Source organism: Heptranchias perlo, unplaced genomic scaffold (assembly GCF_035084215.1).
Source record: "Heptranchias perlo isolate sHepPer1 unplaced genomic scaffold, sHepPer1.hap1 HAP1_SCAFFOLD_64, whole genome shotgun sequence".
NCBI classification, from domain to species: Eukaryota; Metazoa; Chordata; class Chondrichthyes; order Hexanchiformes; family Hexanchidae; genus Heptranchias; species Heptranchias perlo.
The window spans coordinates 944,835-962,160 of NW_027139666.1; the positions used below are offsets into that span (position 1 = coordinate 944,835).

At 43.6% G+C, this 17,326-nt stretch overlaps 4 protein-coding genes across 4 annotated transcripts; 2 read left to right on the forward strand and 2 right to left on the reverse strand.

Moving 5' to 3' along the window:
- The first annotated feature begins 3,608 nt into the window (after positions 1–3,608).
- LOC137318016 (histone H2B 1/2-like) lies at positions 3,609–4,062 on the forward strand. The gene has a single exon (XM_067981001.1). It carries the CDS (start codon positions 3,609–3,611, stop codon positions 3,981–3,983), a length of 375 nt encoding a protein of 124 aa, XP_067837102.1. The 3' UTR covers positions 3,984–4,062.
- Positions 4,063–5,011: 949 nt separating this feature from the next.
- LOC137317918 (histone H2A-like) lies at positions 5,012–5,401 on the forward strand. The gene has a single exon (XM_067980916.1). It carries the CDS (start codon positions 5,012–5,014, stop codon positions 5,399–5,401), a length of 390 nt encoding a protein of 129 aa, XP_067837017.1.
- A 6,159-nt stretch (positions 5,402–11,560) lies between these two features.
- On the reverse strand, positions 11,561–12,070 carry LOC137317917 (histone H2A.J-like). The gene has a single exon (XM_067980915.1). It carries the CDS (start codon positions 12,068–12,070, stop codon positions 11,681–11,683), a length of 390 nt encoding a protein of 129 aa, XP_067837016.1. The 3' UTR covers positions 11,561–11,680.
- Positions 12,071–12,975: 905 nt separating this feature from the next.
- Positions 12,976–13,350, reverse strand: LOC137317947 (histone H2B 1/2-like). Its single transcript, XM_067980943.1, has one exon. It carries the CDS (start codon positions 13,348–13,350, stop codon positions 12,976–12,978), a length of 375 nt encoding a protein of 124 aa, XP_067837044.1.
- Positions 13,351–17,326: the final 3,976 nt, after the last annotated feature.

Here is a 17,326-nt window from a genome sequence, read left to right on the forward strand (position 1 = left end):
ATATACAGTCCAAAATTCGCATGCAGTGTCGTACTGAAATATACAGTATGAATCCTATTAGTGTGGACTAAGCCACACATTACAAAACAAGTCCAAAAATCTCTCTCAGTGTCTGACTGAAAGCTAGAGTGTCAATTCCATTCGTACAGACTGAACTACACATTACATATCAGTCCAAAAATCACTTCAAGCTCATGCTGAAATGTACAGCATCAATTCCATTAGTGTTGACTGAACCACACATTGCATACTAGAACAAAAAAAAATCACAGTTTCAGATTGACAGAAAACGTATCAATTCCATCAATGCTGAATGAGCAACAAATTACATACAATCCATAAATCTCATACAGTGTCAGACTGAAAGATACTTTATCAATTCCATTAGTGCAGACTAAGCTACACATTACATACCGGTCCAAAAACCTCACACGGTATCGGACTGAAAGATACAGTATCATTCTTATTATAGCTGATTGAGCCCCAGTATCAATTTGATTTGTACAGACTGAGCTACACATTCCATACCAGTTCAAAAACCTCATACTTCATCTTTAAGTCTGTTACTGTATCAATTCCATTATAGCTGACTGAGCTACACCTTACAGACTAATCTAAATATATTACACAGAATCAGACTGAAAGATACAGTATCAATTCCATTAGCGCAGACTGAGCTGCACAAGAAATACCAGTCCAATAATTTCACAGTAAAAGATGAAATGTAAATTATCATTTACAATAGTCTTCAGAGATTAAAGTGTAATCCTACACCAAAACTCACACACGTTGTTTGATTAAAACAAAATCCAAAAGTTTATCCATAATTACAAATTAATGCTAGACAAAAGATTGTGCATACATTAATGAATTAAACATACAGTTTCAAGCAATATACTGTAACATGAAATAAGAATACAGAACGAATCCAGACTTGCACTTTGTCCCAGAGACGGAGTTACACAATGAATCCCACACTCACACGCAGTACCAGAGACTGACAAGAATAGAATGAATCCTACATTCACATAAAGCACCAGAGACTGACAGATAAAGAATAAATCCCCCACACACACATACACACACACAGTACCGGAGACTGACAGACACAGAATGAATCTCACACTCAATACAGTCCCAGAAACTGACAGAGAATTAATCCCAAACTCACATACATTCTGATATCGACTGGCTGTAAGGGAGAACTGTAACATAGTGGAACAAATTCACATTATCTGTCGTTGATACAGATTCAGGACAATGTGCAATGGGAGGAAATAGTTTCTCTCTGTAACTTCTGCTCTCGTAATTTTTCATATTTTGTGAGTGAAAATGAAGACAATTGATTCATAGTAATGTTCTTGCTTTGCTCATTCGAAAGTTGCCCCATTATGTTTCACTCTACATTGCGCAATATTTCTGTCTGATTTCTCAGGACACGATTTATATTAATTCAAATAAACCGAACTGAAACACAAATAAAAACTGAGCGCAAATCTGGAAGTTCCAATGACCGTCAAAAGTGAAAGGGATAAAACATAGAAAAAATTAAAACCGAAAATGCTGGAAAGACTCAGCAGGTCCGGCAGCATCTGTGGAGAAGGGAAGCTCGGGTTAACGGTTCAGGTCAATGACCCTTCTATAGATCAGAAAGGTTAATCCGACATAATTTAAATAAGGAACTGGAATCTGCAGAGGGAAAAACTTCAGAAAATCAATTAATTTCACTGACTCCGGGCAATTGTGTCCTGTGTCCACTGTACAGATCAGGAGAAATAATAATACAAAGGAACAAAGTTAAATTCAACGTTATGGGGGAAATAAATGAATATTTAAAATATTTTTAAAATATAAATTAGACCCGTTTGTGTTTTGGAAACACTATCCCTCTGAACATCATCAAATTCGGTTCCAGTCTTGGTGTTTCTGAATTCAGCGTGCTGGGATTCAAACCTGTTGGAATTAACTGTTTGGAAGGCAGCTATACTCACCATTATAGCACCTTATTTCACGAGGAGAGAGAAGTAGAGTGTTTCTGTGGAGTTTCACACTGAATTGCGCCCTTTGGGTTTTTGGTACTTTAATCACAGACAATAAATAGTTCCCAAACATCAGCCCCTGAACAGACACAACAAGCTGGTGGAATTTCTCATTCATAGATATTAAATAAAAGGATGACAAAAGCAAATAGGAAGAGGTTAGGAAGAAGTCACAAAAACAATTAGGGAAGAAAACAGGAACCACGAAATCAAATTATCAAGGAATATGAAAAGAAATAATAAATTATTCGACAGACACAAAAATAACAAAATGAAAATCAGAATAGTTTGAGTGCCACTGAGGGATGCACAAGATAAACTCACAGGTAACGTCAGCGAAATAGCAGAAATATTGAATTGTTACTTTGCTCATATTTACCCGGGAGATTAACAGGGTGAACATGATATTAAAGGAAGAGGTCAATAAAGATATCAAGACATTTAAGTTAGAAAGGGTGGTTAAACTGGTCCTGATGGATTGTATCCGTGCATATTAAATGAAGCAAGGGAAGAGATAGCAGAGGCACTGTTACATATATAGACAAAATCATCACAAAGTGCAATAGTGCCAAAGGACTGGATGACAGCTAATGGGATTGTTATATTTTAAAACAGGAGATAGAACAAGTGCAGGGAACTATGGACCAGTTAACGAAAGGTCGGTGGTGGGGATGATCATGGAATCCTTTACTCAATGATGCAGTAGATAAACATATAGAAACCGAATATATAATAAAGAATAGTCAGCACGGATTTCAGAAAGGGAAGGTTTAATAGTTTGACAGAAGGTTTGACAGTTTAATTTACAGTTCAACAGAACTTATCTCCTTTTCAATTCTGTTCCATTAGAAATAAACCTCTGTGTTTGTTTTCTATGACATTATCAACCTGAGTTGCTACTTTAATGATTTGTCAATCTGTACCCCTAAATCCCTTTGCTCTTCGACCCCATTTAGACTCTTATTTTCCAAGCAGTGTGTGGCCTCCTTATTCCCCCGAGCAAAATGCACCACGTCACAACTTTCTATATGGAAATTCAATGGCCATTTTCACCGCCTTTCAGCAAGTTTATTAAAGTCTTCTTGAATTTTGTTAGATTCTTCCTCAGTATAGGCTATACCCACTAAATAATTACAAGCATTTCACACGACATTACAACAAATGTTTGCTCCAACAAAATGTTCTCCATTCCCAGTTTCTCTGAATCCCACTCGTGTAATATAATGTGAAGAATGAGTTTATCTTCTGTCCCTCTCTCATCTGCAAACTTCAATGTCAGGGGTTTGGGGACATCTACTGGCCGGAAGCAGAACTGCAACAGTTCGGAACAAATTGCTGAAACCGGACAATGTGCAGTGTGAGCGTGTTTGTGATTGGTAGCAGGTATTAAATCTGATTGGATATCTGAAAAAACCTATCAGAGAGTGAAAGGAAAAGGTGACGTTTATCACTCCCAATGACCCAATCACAATCATTGCCTTCCACCATCCCTTATTAGCATAGGGCTGTGCTGCTGCCTATTTAATCCGAGCTCGGATTGGATTTCTGGGTCTGAAATTGAGTTTTGAGATGCCTGAGGACAAGAAAGCAGCTCCCAAGAAGGGCGCCAAGAAAACCTTGAGTAAAGCACCAGCCAAGGGCGGCAAGAAGCGGAGAAAGTCGAGGAAGGAGAGTTACTCCATCTACGTCTACAAAGTGATGAAGCAGGTTCACCCCGACACCGGCATCTCCTCAAAGGCCATGAGCATCATGAACTCCTTTGTGAACGATATTTTCGAGCGCATCGCGGGTGAGGCTTCCCGCCTGGCCCATTATAATAAACGCCACACCATCAGCTCCCGGGAGATCCAGACCGCTGTGCGCCTGTTGCTGCCCGGAGAACTGGCCAAACACGCCGTGTCGGAAGGGACAAAGGCGGTGACCAAGTACACCAGCTCCAAGTAAAACTCCACAATCAACTGAAAAAAAATAAACACAAAGGCTCTTTTAAGAGCCACCCACAGTCTCTCTGAAGACGCTGTGCCGACCCCTCTGTATGGAATCATTTTACTGTAGATAGTTTGATAGTAACTGTCTCTCTATAACTCTTGTGCTTTTCTAATTTCCCTTGAAATCTGGAAGATTCTCATAATCACTGCCAGGTATAATAATCTATGTGTCGCTTTCTGTTTAGTTCCAATAACCAAAAACGTGTCCCTGATTTTCTCATTCCCGTTCATATTCCGCCCCTTCCCCCGCGTCTGCCCCTTCATAGCCGTCATAAGGCGATGGATTAGACTTCATTTCTTTCTCCTTTTCACGTTTGTTTGTTCATTATTCGGGAATATCACTTTGAGAACCGCAATCCTTTGAAATGCAGCAACCCTGAAAGGGACGTCACACCGAGTACAGAATAGTCTAAAGGCTCTGTCACTGTTCGACTTCTTACACCAGGAGTCTCGGCTCCGGTTTCGATCGCGCTGCAGCTCCTGTGAACAGCGATCAATCCACAATCTGTGGTTTGTTACTTTTACAAAGATTGAGCTGGAATCTGTCCCGTTACAAAATGTTACTTTACTCCCGCCAGATTGAAAGCGAACGGTGAAGGGAGCCGGATTTTAAACGGATTGTAAAAGATTCTGGAAGTTGTGACGGGAAATGTGCAATAACAGAGTAAAAGGAGAGAGATTTTTTAAACTTTGTCTTAAGGCGACATTATTTACTAAATCCGCTTCTTGTGTTACAAATATTTTGGCGGGCTTTTCAAATTTCAAAAAAACGGTTCAGTTCGGTATTTTCCGCCCTTTTCTCATTGCCGGCTATTGATTGGCGAATAAAACAGCTCTCTGATTGGGCTGTTCGCTAAACCAATGAGAGTGAAAACAGATTGACCAATTACAAGTGCCCCCACTTTATACCTCCAGAAGGTATAAGAAGGGCGAGTGCGGGAAGATTTCTTCATTCTTTGTGAAAGTGTTTGTGAGATTGTGGAAATGTCTGGAAGAGGAAAAACCGGCGGGAAAGCTCGGGCCAAGGCCAAGTCTCGCTCATCCCGGGCCGGACTGCAGTTCCCTGTGGGTCGTGTTCACAGGCTCCTGCGAAAGGGGAACTATGCTGAACGTGTGGGTGCCGGAGCCCCGGTCTATCTGGCTGCTGTGCTCGAGTATCTGACGGCTGAAATCCTCGAGCTGGCCGGCAACGCGGCCCGCGATAATAAGAAGACCCGTATCATCCCCAGACACCTGCAGCTGGCCATCCGCAACGACGAGGAGCTCAACAAGCTGCTGGGACGGGTGACCATCGCTCAGGGCGGGGTGCTGCCGAATATCCAGGCCGTGCTGCTGCCGAAGAAAACCAGCAATGTGAGCTCCAAGAGCAAGTAAATCGGCCAAGATTTAATCTGATCAACCCAAAGGCTCTTTTCAGAGCCACCCACTGTATCTGTGAAAGGGCTGGTTACTGTCTGAAGAGACTGACCTATTGATCACAGTTATCCCCGGTCTACGTTGATATATTACATCACTATAGCGGTTGAAGGAATGGGAGCCAATGTAAGTCACCGAACACAAGGGTGACAGGTGAACGGGAGTTGGAGGGAGTTAGAATAGGGCAACGGAGATTTGTAGGAGTTCATGTTTACAGAGCGTGGAAGATCGGAGGCAGACCAGGAGAGCATTGGAATAGCAAAGTCTGGAGGTAACAAGGGAATGGATGAGTGTTTCAGCACCAGATCAGCTGAGGCAGGGGCGGAGACGCGCGATGTTTCAAAGGTGGAATTAGGTCTTGGTGATGGAGCGGATATGTGGTCGGATGCTCATCTCAGAGTCAGATAGGACACAAAGGTTGCGAACGGTCATATTCCGGCTCACACAGTGGCCAGGGTCAAGTCTCTGTCCATCCCGGTCCCTGAATCGATCCAGTCCCCAAACAGGACCTGGGTCTGTCCATCCCGACCACTGAATCTATCCAGTCCCCACACAAGACCTGGGTATGTCCATCCCGGTCCCTGAATCTATCCAATTTCACACTGACTCCAGCTCTAATTCAATTCATAATAGCCACACATGACCAATCTCCATCCATTCCGGTCCCTGAATCTATCCAGTCCCCAATGACCTCAGCTCTAATTAAACTCATTTTACCCACACAGGAACTGTCTCTGTCCATCCCGGTCCCTGAATATATGCAGGCCACACACAGGACCTGGGTCTGTCCATCCAATACCTGAATCTATCCAGTCCCCACACAGGACCTGGGTCGGTCCATCCTGGTCCCTGAATCTATCCAGTCCCCACACAGGACCTGGGTCTGTCCATCCAATATCTGAATCTATCCAGTCCCCACACAAGACCTGGGTCTGTCCATCCTGGTCCCTGAATCCATGCAGTCCCCATACAGGACCTGGGTCTGTCCATTCCGTTCCCTGATTCTGTCCAGTTCCCAATGACTTCAGCTCCAATAAACGCATTGTACCCACACAGTAACTGTCTCTGTCCATCCCAGGACCTGAATCTACCCAGTCCCCACACAGGATCATTCTCCATCCATCCCAGTGCCTGATTCTATCCAGTCCATACTGACCCAAGCACGGAAAGGTACAGATTGCCTTCCACACCGATTGATGTTTATTAAACTATTGGGCGCCTCCTGTCAGCTACAAATCTGAAACTAAAACTATCCCTCTTCTAACGTTTCCGTAGCGGCATTGATTGATTTTATTATGAAAGTGATTGTGTTGGAACTGTAGTGTGCCTCATTTATTGAATTTAAATTATATATTCCGCCTTTTTTTCTGGAAACCCTTGAATATCAAGCCGGAGTCTGTAAGGATTGTCTCTGAATTTGTATTTCCTATTTGATGCTGGTGAAAATTTTATAAAGGACGGTAACTAATTCCTGGAGGCGGAGCTTGAAGTTGCACGTCCGCTTGTCCGTCATTCTGAGCCAGTCTCCTCCTCTCCCGCACTTCATGCTCTGTCTTTCATTCAAACACTCTTCCCCGGACTGTCCGATAATGTGCCTTTCTCAACCAGGTCGGGGCGGGCTTTATAAATGCAGAAGAAAGGCGAGAGTCTTTCATTCAGCAGCGATCTGAGTGAAGAATCATCATGTCTGGCAGAGGTAAAGGAGGCAAAGGACTGGGCAAAGGCGGAGCCAAGCGGCACCGGAAAGTGCTTCGTGATAACATCCAGGGGATCACCAAACCAGCCATCCGCCGCCTGGCTCGCCGTGGCGGTGTCAAGCGGATCTCGGGTCTGATCTACGAGGAAACCCGCGGGGTGCTGAAGGTTTTCCTGGAGAATGTGATCAGGGACGCGGTCACCTACACTGAACACGCCAAGCGCAAGACGGTCACTGCCATGGATGTGGTGTACGCTCTGAAACGGCAGGGCCGCACTCTCTATGGATTCGGCGGCTGAACAACTCGATCCTTTCTAACCGGACACAAACCAAAGGCTCTTCTCAGAGCCACCCACCGCCTCACAGAGAGAGCACTGACCTGGGAACTGGTGCGGGGTTATGTGGGGCTCGGGAATAGTTTTATAATTAAAGAGTTTTCTGTGACACACAGTACGGTGAGGTGGGATCGGCGGCGTGCTGCACCGGTTACTGAGAGGGAACTTTCCCTTATTGAATGCACTGAATTGTCCAGGAAACGTTATAAGTGAGTTTACCCGGAGCTGAATTCCCCCCCCCCCCCACCTCGCTGAAATGTTCCTTCACTCCATTCGCTCTGTTTTGGTTCTATTTATCAGTCAGATGTTGTGATGTGGGACCGGGGGTTTCCATGGGAGAACAGGTTAAGCTGAGCCGCTGTGATAAGGGCCCAGCTTGTGATATGGATTTTCCCTCTGACGGTTGTTTCTGACACTGAGACTGAGAGGGTTTGTGAAATTGAACCGTTTGAGCTCAGTCATTGGGGACCTGGAATTACCACAGGCCCAACTGGCAAAGCCCGCTCTAAACTGAGGCTACTTCTCATTGGTTGCTTTGCTTGAAAACTAATTTCCTTAACCAATCGGAGAGACGACAATAAGAAAACGGAGCAAATTGTTGGCCACAATTGACCGATTTTTTAAAATTTGAAAAAAGCCGCCAATTTCAGTGTATGAAATAAGTGAATTACTCGGCCATGTCGTTTTTACACAAAGACTTAAAATCTCTTTGTAATAATGTTATTCCGTATTACACGTCCCAAATTCCGAGCGCTGTTTCAAAAACACATTGTCTATAACTTGCGGAATATAATCCCAATCATAGATTGCTGATATGGACAAATTTCACTTCTACCTGTAAAAATAACAAACTCCAGGTTATCAATTGATTCCGTTGCAGGGACTGAACAGGAACCGTGTGTCCTGAAAACGGAATCATGGACGAAGCCTGAAAATGAGCCAATTCTTTTCTCCAATCGTTCATTCTGGATTGTTACACTGCGGGGAACGTGCTGCTAATATGCGGGATATTAAGATCAGTAATTAATTATTTCAGAGATTGGCTCCACAGTGAGAAAGAGGAAGGAACTAAATTCTGATTCATAGCCCTGAAAGTGGTGGTTCACGGGAAAACCGGGGGCGGTCTAAATCTGAATGAGAGCGAGAGCAAAGCAAAAGGGAATTGAACGGACCCCGGACCCGTGTTCACTTTATTGGGCAGTAAATTCTACAGAGACAAACATTAAAATGGGGGAGTTTCACTGACTTTCTTTCAATTTATCCACCAGATTCAAAGGATGATGACCGAGTAAAGCAGCAATTCTGTATCTGTCAGTCTCTGGTCCCGTATGTGAGTCGGATTCATTCTGAATCTGTCAGACTCTAGTACTGTGTGTGAGTGTGGGATTCATTCTGTATCTATCAGTCTCTGATACTGTGTGTGAGTGTGGGATTCATTCTGTATCTGTCAGTCTCGGGTACTGTGTGTGAGTGTGGGATTCATTCGAGATCTGTCAGTCTCTGGTACTGTGTGCGAGTGTGGGATTCATTCTGTATCTGTCATTCTCTGGTACTGTGTGTGAGTGTGGGAATCATCCTGTATCTGTCAGTCTCTGGTACTATGTGTGAGTGTGGGTTTCATTCTGTATCTGTCAGTCTCTGGTACTGTATTTGAATGTGGAATTAATTCTAAATCTCTCTGTCTCTTGTCCTGTGTGTGAGTGTGGGGTACATTCTGTATTCGTCAGTTTCTGGTACTGTGTGTGAGAGAGGGATTTATTCTGTATCTGTCAGTCTCTTGGCCTGTGTGTGAATGTTGGATTCATTCTGGATCTGTCCGTCTCCGGTACTGTGTGTGAGTGTGGGATTCATTCTGTATCTGTCAGTTTCTGGTACTGTGTGTGAGTGTGGGATTCATTCTGTATCTGTCAGTCTCTTGGCCTGTGTGTGAGTGTGGGATTCATTCTGGATCTGTCCCTCTCCCGTACTGTGTGTGAGTGTGGGATTCATTCTGTATCTGTCCGTCTCTGGTACTGTATTTGAATGTAGGATTCAATCTAAATCTGTCAGTCTCTTGTCCTGTGTATGAGTGTGGGTTGCATTCTGTATTTGTTCGTCTCTGGTACTGTGTGTGAATGTGGGATACATTCTGTATCTGTCAGTCTCTGGTACTGTGTGTGAGTGAGGGATTTATTCTGTATCTGTCAGTCTCTGGTACTGTGTGTGAATGTGGGATTCACTCTGTATCTGTCAGTCTCTAGTACTGTATGTGAGTTTCGGATTCCTTCTGCATGTCAGTCTCTGCACTGTATCTGAGTGTGAGATTCATTCTGTGTCTATATTTATTCTCTCAGATTACATTATGGTGTTCAATATTGTAGCTTTAATATCTCAATGTTTAAATAGTTTTTATCAATATGGATACACTTTAGGATTTGATGCTGGAGGTTTTAATCAGATAATTTGTGTGCTTTTTGGATAACTATTAAATCTGTATCTCGGAGTAATATTGTGAATGATAATGTATCTTTCAAACTGACATTTTTGAATTGGTATATAATGTGCAGATCAGTCTGCATGAAATGAATTGATACTGCATCTTTAATTTTTGTTTTGTAAGATTTTTGGACTTGTGTGTCTGTGATACTGTATCATTAAATCTCTTAACATGAGTATATTATAAACTGGTATCTAATGTGTTTCTCAGGTTATACTGTCACAGCATTTCTCAATCTGATATTGTACATGAGTTTTGGACTTGCAATTTGTATCCGAATGATGCACTATTCGAATGAATAAGGCATGTATTGACCTCACTTGTGTGTGAGAGTTCTGGGCTAGTATTCAATTTGAATCTCGGGGTATCTGGTATTTAATTCACGGCTAATATTGCCATTTTGTGAAATTGACAATCTGAAAACGAGACTTTGGACTGGGATTTTTGTATCTACCTGTCAGCGGGATTGAGTTCGGGAGAAATGGAACAGTGTCTGCCTCACCTCCTCTGTTTGGCTGTTGGATTGAAAATGTGTCTCTGGAACTTGGGATCAGTGTGGGACTGACGACTTCTGCTGTCTGAGACTGTGGAACTGATGACCTGTCTGTGTCTCTGTGCTCTGAGAGTGATAATATACATACTGTGTGTGAGAAGGCGCTGGCTGCACTGTTCCTTTGCCTCGGGTGGAGGAAACGTCACATTCACTCTGGCTCGTTCAAGGGTTTGCCTGTAGAAAGAAACGTATCTCTTGTAACTCAAGTACAGGTGAGGTAGAAAATACGTAAGTGATCAGTTTAATAACTGTTAACCCATCAACACATCCAGTGGCACATTTGGACAGGGAAACTACTGGCAAACAGGTACAGAATGGTCTGATTCCGGTCCTACACTTTCACGTGAGGCATCTACACCCACAGTGTCACTCTAACTCGGACATCGATACAGGGAGAGGCTCGGGCACGCGTGCAAAGTACAAGAGATGCAAGTTTTCATTTCCGATATGGTATCAGCTTGGCTCTGTTGGAAATATTTTCATCTCTAATGAACCAGACTCGGATCAAATAAAGTTTGTCTATTTTTCCTCTCCAGTTATTGTGACAGAGGCTGTTTCACTGTAACTCGCACTAATAGAACTTAAGTGTTTTCGCTCAGCGCTAGAATCAGAAGCAGTGTAAAACTTAGTGTCACATTCACTGCGGTACTCGTCACTGACACAGGAACAGACTGACAGGGACAGAATAAATCCCTCACTCAGCCAATAACAGACAAATTTCACTCACTGATTCAGCAATCGCTGACACAATAATCAACACATCCGTCACCTTCTGGCGGACAAATCTGGGTATTGGAAGTCAGACCGAGTAAGTGTTCTGGGAGGATGAGACTGTAAATAACACTTACAATAATGGCCGGAACACAATAGAGTGCCTCTTGTTGCCGATGATCAAACTCACCTGTTATTTCTGTATTCCACCCTCCCAGTTTAATGAACTGATTATTTTGTGCCTCATTTCCTATACAATCTGTAAATTTCAACCTATTGGAGGTTGGCGACATCTACTGTCCAGAAGCGAGTATTGAACAGATCATTTGTATTCAACAACATATCGTTAGTTTCTAACTAAGCGATTTATTATTAAATTAAGCTCTGACTCGCTTCAGCCCTTTCATAGATACAGTGGGTGGCTCTGAAAAGAGCCTTTGGGTTATCAGATTAAATCTTGACCGGTTTACTTGCTCTTGGTGCTCACACTGCTGGTTTTCTTCGGCAGCAGCACGGCCTGGATATTCGGCAGCACCCCGCCCTGAGCGATGGTCACCCGTCCCAGCAGCTTGTTGAGCTCCTCGTCGTTGCGGATGGCCAGCTGCAGGTGTCTGGGGATGATGCGGGTCTTCTTGTTGTCTCGGGCCGCGTTGCCGGCCAGCTCGAGGATTTCAGCCGTCAGATACTCGAGCACAGCAGCCAGATAGACCGGGGCTCCGGCACCCACACGTTCAGCATAGTTCCCCTTTCGCAGGTGCCTGTGAACACGGCCCACAGGGAACTGCAGTCCGGCCCGGGATGAGCGAGACTTGGCCTTGGCCCGAGCTTTCCCGCCGGTTTTTCCTCTTCCAGACATTTCCACAATCTCACAAACACTTTCACAAAGAATGAAGAATGACGGCTGTATTAACCCTTTTTATTGACTGAAAGATCATCTGATTGGTTGGGCATTATTACACCTCATTTGCCTATTTCAATAACCAATCAGATAGCTGGAAATTAGATGAGGGCGGGATTCAACAGCCTCAACGGACAGATTAGGAATTTTATGAATTTCAAAAAACCCGCCAGTGTCGTAAAGGACCGGATTTAGATCAATGTCGCCCTGAGCACAAGATTTTAAACCCGTTCATTTTATCTTTTCTTATTCAGCGGTACCCGTCACCAATCGCTGGCGCTGTTTTAAAATCTGCTTTAATTTATGGCTCATTCTATTATCGCTTACAAACTGTACCGGACGGGACTAAAGCCCCATTCACAGCATTCCGTGAAGTGACACGTTTTTATTCAGTCTTTATGAAAGTGACACGTTATAGTTTGTTCCTTTCTCACAGAGCCGGGAGTGCTTCTATTAAACGAGGGACCCGGACGGAATTCTCATTCTGCGCCTATTCCGCTGTGTTTCTGCAAGGGGTGCGTTTGCTTTTAAAATGGGGATTTTCACCTCAGACATTAAACATTTCTGAGATTGAATTCATGGAGATAATGGAATTGCTCCCGGGGTCATTCAGGGTGTGTTCGTGGCTGGAATAGTAACGCTTTAAGAACAAAACGAATGGGAAGGAGCGGATCAGAAACTCGCGTTCAGTTTATGGGTCAGAAATTTCAACGGTGCAGTTACAGTATCAGTTTTGGATTGGAATAATATCGCGGTATTAAAAAGATACTAAGCAATTATATAGGAAATGCAGCTCTTTCAGAGAGGTTGTGGGTGGCTCTTAAAAGAGCCGTTGTGGTTTTTTTTCAGTACATTGTGGAGTTTTACTTGGAGCTGGTGTACTTGGTCACCGCCTTTGTCCCTTCCGACACAGCGTGCTTGGCCAGTTCCCCGGGCAGCAGCAGGCGCACGGCGGTCTGAATCTCCCGGGAGCTGATGGTCGCCCGCTTGTTGTAATGGGCCAGGCGGGAAGCCTCACCCGCGATGCGCTCGAAAATATCGTTCACAAAGGAGTTCATGATGCCCATGGCCTTGGAGGAGATGCCGGTGTCGGGGTGAACCTGCTTCATCACTTTGTAGATGTAGATGGAGTAACTCTCCTTCCTCGACTTTCTCCGCTTCTTGCCGCCCTTGGCTGGTGCTTTACTCAAGGTTTTCTTGGCGCCCTTCTTGGGAGCTGCTTTCTTGTCCTCAGGCATTTTCAAACTCAATTTGAGACCCAGAAATGACCCAAATCCGCTCCGAGCTCGGATGAAATAGGCAGCCCCACAGCCCTATGCTAATGAGGGATGGGGGAAGGCAATGATTGTGATTGGGTCACTGAGAGTGATGTCACAATAATTATTCACTGTAACTCTCTGATTGGATACCTGAAGAAACCAATCAGATTTAGAACCTGCCACCAATCACAAACACGCTCACACTGCACATTGTCCGGTTTCAGCAATTTGTTCCGAACTGTTGCAGTTCTGATTCCGGCCAGTAGATGTCCCCAAACCCCGGGTCAATGAAGTTTGCCGATGAGAGAGGGACAGAAGATAAACTCATTCTTCACAATATCTTGCAAGAGTGGGATTCAGAAAAACTGGGAATGGAGACGAGATGCAAATACATTTTGTTGGACCAAACATTGGTTTTAATGCTGTGTTAAATTCTTGTAATTGATTTTGGGATTATAGCCAATACTTCGACAAAATATACTTGCAGAACGGCTGTGTAAATGTGTATTGAATTTCAATATAGAAAGGTGTGAGCTGGTGCATTTTGTTAGGGGGAATAAGGAGGCCACATACTGCTTGGAAAATATGAGTTTAAATGGGGTAGAGGAGCAATGTAAATCGTGTCCTGAGAAATCAGAGAGAAATACTGCGCAATGTAAGTGAAAAATAACGGGGTAAATTCACAACTATCGAATGAGTGAAACAAAAACTTTATTTTGAATCAATTGTCTTCATTTTGCAATCAGAAAACGTGCAAAATTACGAGAATAGTGATGTCTTGAGGAGTGTACATATTACAGAGAGGGAGGTGCTGGAAGTCTTAACGCGCATCAAGGTAGATAAATCTCCGGGACCTGATGAAATGTATCCCAGGACGTTATGGGAGGTTAGGGAGGAAATTGCGGGTCCCCTAGCAGAGATATTTGAATCATCCACCGCTACAGGTGAGGTGCCTGAAGATTGGAGGGTAGCAAATGTTGTGCCTTTGTTTAAGAAGGGCGGCAGGGAAAAGCCTGGGAACTACAGACCAGTGAGCCTGACATCTGTAGTGGGTAAGTTGTTAGAGGGTATTCTGAGGGACAGAATCTACAGGCATTTGGAGAGGCAGGGACTAATTAGGAACAGTCAGCATGGTTTTGTGAGAGGAAAATCATGTCTCACGAATTTGATTGAGTTTTTTGAAGGGGTAACCAAGAAGATAGATGAGGGCTGTGCAGTAGACGTGGTCTACATGGACTTCAGCAAAGCATTTGACAAGGTACCGCATGGTAGGTTGTTACATAAGGTTAAATCTCATGGGATCCAAGGTGAGGTAGCCAATTGGATACAAAATTGGCTTGACGACAGAAGACAGAGGGTGGTTGTCGAGGGTTGTTTTTCAAACTGGATGCCTGTGTCCAGCGGTGTGCCTCAGGGATCGGTGCTGGGTCCGCTGTTATTTGTTATTTATATTAATGATTTGGATGAGAATTTAGGAGGCATGGTTAGTAAGTTTGCAGATGACACCAAGATTGGTGGCATTGTGGACAGTGAAGAAGGTTATCTAGGATTGCAACGGGATCTTGATAAATTGGGCCAGTGGGCCGATGAATGGCAGATGGAGTTTAATTTAGATAAATGTGAGGTGATGCATTTTGGTAGATCGAATCGGGCCAGGACCTACTCCGTTAATGGTAGGGCGTTGGGGAGAGTTATCGAACAAAGAGATCTAGGAGTACAGATTCATAGCTCCTTGAAAGTGGAGTCACAGGTGGATAGGGTGGTGAAGAAGGCATTCAGCATGCTTGGTTTCATTGGTTAGAACATTGAATGCAGGAGTTGGGATGTCTTGTTGAAGTTGTACAGGGCATTGGTGAGGCCACACTTGGAGTACTGTCTACAGTTCTGGTCACCCTATTATAGAAAGGATATTATTAAACTAGAAAGAGTGCAGAAAAGATTTACTAGGATGCTACCGGGACTTGATGGTTTGACTTACAGGGAGAGGTTAGACAGACTGGGACTTTATTCCCTGGAGAGTAGGAGGTTAAGGGGTGATCTTATAGAAGTCTATAAAATAATGAGGGGCATAGATAAGGTCGATAGTCAAAATCTTTTCCCAAAGGTAGGGGAGTCTATAACGAGGGGGCACAGATTTAAGGTGAGAGGGGAGAGATACAAAAGGATCCAGAGGGGCAATTTTTTCACTCAAAGGGTGGTGAGTGTCTGGAACGAGCTGCCAGAGGCAGTAGTAGAGGCGGGTACAATTTTGTCTTTTAAAAAGCATTTGGACAGTTACATGGGGAAGATGGGTATCGAGGGATATGGGCCAAGTGCAGGCAATTGGGACTAGCTTAGTGGTATAAACTGGGCGACATGGACATGTTGGGCCGAAGGGCCTGTTTCCATGTTGTAACTTCTATGATTCTATGATTCTATGATTCTATGAATAGAAGTGACAGACAGAAACTTTCCTCAAATTGCACATTGTCCTGTTTCTGCAACCACGACAGATCATGCGAATTTGTTTTCCGCTCTTTCACAGTTCTCGCCTACGTCCAGTAGAGGTCAGTCTCTTGTACTGTGTATGAGAGCGGGATTTCATCTGCATCTGTCAATCTCTGATACTGTGTGTGTGGGATTCATTCTGCATCTGTCATTCTCTGGTACTGAGTATGAGCATGGTATTTATTCTGTATCTCTCAGTCTCTGGCACTACATATGAGTTTAGGATCGTTCTGTATCTGCCAGTCTCTTTCACTGTATATGAGAGAGGGATTAATTCTGTATCTGCCAGTCTCAGGTACTGTGCATAAGTGTGGAATTAACTCTCTTACTGTCAGTCTCTGGTGCTATCTGTGATTGTGGGATTCATTCTGCATCTGCCATTATCTGCTACTTTATCTAAGTGTGGCATTCATTCTGTCATTCAGTCACTGAGACAAAGTGCAAATCTGAATTCATTCTGTATTCTTATTTCAGTTACCAGTATTTTACTTGAAACTGTATCTTTAACACTTTAAAGTATATGCAGTTTTTCGTCAAGTATTTAATTTGTAAATATGGATATATTTTTCGATTTTCTTTAATCAAACCACGTGTGTGGGTTTTAGAGTAGCATCACATCTTAATCTCTGAACTCATATGTGAATGATAATGTACCTTTCAATCTGTCCATGGTGAAATTATTGGACTGGTATGTTATGTGCAGCTCAGATCTGCAATAATGTCTGTGATTACTTTCTGTAAGTGTGGGATTCATTCTGTTCCTGTCAATTTCTGGTATTGTGTGTGAGTGAGCTTAATTTTGTATCTGTCAGTCCCTGGTGCTGTATATGGTTGTGGGATTCATTCTGTATCTATCAGTCTCGGGTGCTGTATGTGAGTGTAGGATTCATTCTGTATTTGTCAGTCTCTCGATCTGTATGTGAGTGTGGGATTCATTCTGTATCTGTCAGTCTCTGGTACAGTCTGTGAGTGTGGGAATCATTCTGTATCTCTCAGTCCCTGGTACTGTGTGTGAGGGATTCATTCTGTATCTGTCAGTCTCTGGTACAGTCTGTGAGTGTGGGATTCATTCAATATCTGTTAGTCCCTGGTATTGTGTGTGAAGGAGGGTTTCATTCTGTTCCCCTCAGTGTCAGATGCTGTATGTGAGGGAGTCATTCATTCTGCATCTATCAATTTCTAGTACTGTTTGTGAGTGATATAAATGTTGTCTCTGTCAGTCCGTGCTACAGTGTGTGAGTGTAGGATTCATTCGGTATCTGTCAGTCACTGGTATATTGTGCGAGTGTTGGTTTCATTCTATTTGTCAGTCTCTGGTACTGTGGGAGTGTGTGAATCATTCTATGTCTGTCAGTCCCTTGTACTGTGTGTGAGTGCAGGATTCATTCGGTATCTGTCAGTCACTGTTACATTGTGTGAGTGCTGGTTTCAATTTGCATGTCAGTATCTGGCCCTCCATCTGAGTGTG

Excerpts from the sequence above, each read along its gene's own strand:
- LOC137318016 (XM_067981001.1), top strand. The coding sequence starts at position 3,609 with ATGCCTGAGGACAAGAAAGCAGCTCCCAAGAAGGGCGCCAAGAAAACC.
- LOC137317918 (XM_067980916.1), top strand. The coding sequence starts at position 5,012 with ATGTCTGGAAGAGGAAAAACCGGCGGGAAAGCTCGGGCCAAGGCCAAG.
- LOC137317917 (XM_067980915.1), bottom strand. The coding sequence starts at position 12,070 with ATGTCTGGAAGAGGAAAAACCGGCGGGAAAGCTCGGGCCAAGGCCAAG.
- LOC137317947 (XM_067980943.1), bottom strand. The coding sequence starts at position 13,350 with ATGCCTGAGGACAAGAAAGCAGCTCCCAAGAAGGGCGCCAAGAAAACC.